This window comes from Telopea speciosissima, chromosome 3 (genome assembly GCF_018873765.1).
Source record: "Telopea speciosissima isolate NSW1024214 ecotype Mountain lineage chromosome 3, Tspe_v1, whole genome shotgun sequence".
Classification (NCBI taxonomy): Eukaryota; Viridiplantae; Streptophyta; class Magnoliopsida; order Proteales; family Proteaceae; genus Telopea; species Telopea speciosissima.
In genome coordinates this window covers 66,463,891-66,466,328 of record NC_057918.1, presented here as the reverse complement: position 1 = coordinate 66,466,328, position 2,438 = coordinate 66,463,891, and the positions used below count along the sequence as shown (strand labels likewise).

Genomic DNA, 2,438 nt, shown 5'->3' with positions numbered 1-2,438 from the left:
TATGATGATTTAACAATAAAAAAGAGATAAAAGAAATATAAACAACCTAAAATATATATAATTTGCTAGAAATAAAACTCACCTGAACAACATATCTTAGCAAAAATAGGGGGATTTTTTGGAACTTCCATCAACGAGCTAGCTAGATAGGACCAATTTGATTAATAATACCTGTAAAATTAATTATATAGTGATTCAGATAATTAACTTTTTTTTTTTTTTTTGGATAGAAATTCAGATAATTAACTCAAACAAAAAGAAACTCCAATTTAAAAAAAAAAAATCTGCATGATTAATTAGTAATCTAAAAGTCAAAGATTAGTAGACGTCACCAATAATCCTCTTCCGTCCTCAAAAATTGTAGATAATGGGTGAGTTGATGCTTAAGTTGGTGTTGGGGATTCTTGTGCTGAGGCCATCCAAAGAGTCTTAGTCTTCGAAGGGAGACAAGGTGTTGGAGATCCTCTTCCCCTTTTATAGTATCCAGTTGTTCCAGCTCCTCTGAAAACTGACCAATTTCTAACGTGTCAAGCTTAGTGAGCCACTGCAACCCCTCTGGTAGCGACTTCAACTCCTTAAAGCCAATTAGTTTCAAACATCGACGAGAAGTCATTCCTTGTAAGTCCGGAAAAGTCTTTACAAGAGGACAGTCAATTATTTTTAAGCATTGAAGAAACGGAAAGACAAGTAGTAGTAGCGGCTGCTGTAGGTGGTGGTGGGAAGAAGAAGATCCAGATCCCACCACTTGTCCTTCTTCTTCTACTTCTTCTTCTTTACTTGGAAAAATTGTTTCAAGCTTGGGGCATCTTCCAAAACACAATTCATGTAAAATATTTGCGTTGTTTTGTAGCAAACCCTCTGGCACAGACTTGAGGTCTCGACACCTTTCAATAGTAAGATAGTTGAGAGAGACAAGGTTGCTTGACAACGACTTTAGTGCCATCTTATTTGGAAAATAACCAAATTTGAACCTTTTAAGGGAAAGGAATTGAGTTGGCATGGTTTTCAGCTTGGGGCATGATGAGACATACAACTCCTCAAGGGATGGAAAGGAAGGCAACACTTCCAACCATTCAACCAAATTAGGCATAGTATTTAGCCTTAGTATTTTAAGAGATGGAAATGCTACCATTATCCCTGAAGAAGAAGAATAAGAAGATGCTCCAGAAGTATTACTATTATTGTTGTTGTTGCTACTGCTATAATAGAACTCCCGATCAATACATTTGACCTTTTCCATTCCACTTAACAAAAGACCTAAGAAAAGGTAGCTCTCCACGCATGGGTGGGACATATTCCAATCTATAGCATCCTTGGAGTACCAAGTCAATCAAATTTTTGTATGCTAACAATTTTTCCATCCATGAAGGATATTTTGCAACGCCAAAACCACCGATGGAAAGCCTTTTCAAGTTTGGATGAGGTTCTAGGCCTTCTAACACATCATCATCATTCATGCCAGTATTAGAACTCCCCCATATTAATGTTAACTCACGAATATCATGTTTATTTCCTCTCAAATTTGCCTCCCTGGCTTCTTCTATTGTTACAATATTCTCCAGACCACTTATGGTCAGTTTCCCTTTGAGGTTCAAGCACTTCAGCTCTTCAAGACTGTGTCCTTCATCTTTGCCTACTATAAAATGTGTTAATGTTTGCAGATTAGTCAATCTCCCCATCTCAACTAGCATCTCAGTGCATTTACCCTCAAATTCAAAATGTCTCAAGCTAACCATCTTTCTCATTTCCTTGCGAAGCTCTCGAAGTTCAAAGCAAGTGTTGACTTTTAACGTCTGTAAATTGTAAAGGCTAGTGATAGACTTTGGCAACACTTCAATTGATATATTCCTAGACAAGTCAAGGTACCTTAAATGTTTCAATTTTCTTATTGATGGTGGCACCTCTTTTATGAGGCAGTGTGATACATCCAACACACACAAGCTCTGGAAGTTTTTCATCAACATATCAATATTAATATTTGAGACCAACCACCTTGATGGCGGACAAGCTATTAATGTTCGCAATTTCTTTGTCTTCTCCAAGGCTTCTCGAGTTTGAAGTCTTCCCTCATTACCTAAAAAAAATGACAAACCACAAACTTTATCAGAAATGTCGTCTTCCACAGTAATGGCCTCCTCCATGGTGGAATATTCAAGCATTCCAACAATTTGTGCAAGATCATGTACAAGATCATGCATCTCTCTATATCTCCATATTTTCCCTTAGAAAGAATTGCATAACAAAATATTGAAATATTCACTGCCTACATCCTCCATTAATTGTTTGCTTCCTTTGGGAGTTTGAAGGAATCCCTATGCCATCCATAATTGTATCAACATTTTTATATCAAATTTATAATCCTTGGGGAATATTGAACAATATGCAAAACAACGTTTCAATTGTGATGGCAGATGATCATAACTCAACTTCAATATTGG

General features: G+C 36.6%; 1 protein-coding gene across 1 annotated transcript; it reads right to left on the bottom strand.

Moving 5' to 3' along the window:
• Window positions 1-328: 328 nt before the first annotated feature.
• LOC122655435 (putative disease resistance protein RGA4) lies at window positions 329-2,198 on the bottom strand. Its single transcript, XM_043849629.1, has 2 exons — window positions 1,323-2,198; window positions 329-1,231 (listed from the first exon to the last, which is right to left on the bottom strand). Exons 1-2 carry the CDS (start codon window positions 2,196-2,198, stop codon window positions 329-331), a joined length of 1,779 nt encoding a protein of 592 aa, XP_043705564.1.
• Between the last annotated feature and the right edge of the window lie 240 nt (window positions 2,199-2,438).

Coding starts and splice junctions, on each gene's coding strand:
- LOC122655435 (XM_043849629.1), bottom strand. CDS start 2,198: ATGCATGATCTTGTACATGATCTTGCACAAATTGTTGGAATGCTTGAA. Junction 1,232..1,322: donor ACAAAAATTTGATTGACTTG/GTACTCCAAGGA, acceptor GGAATGGAAAAG/GTCAAATGTATTGATCGGGA.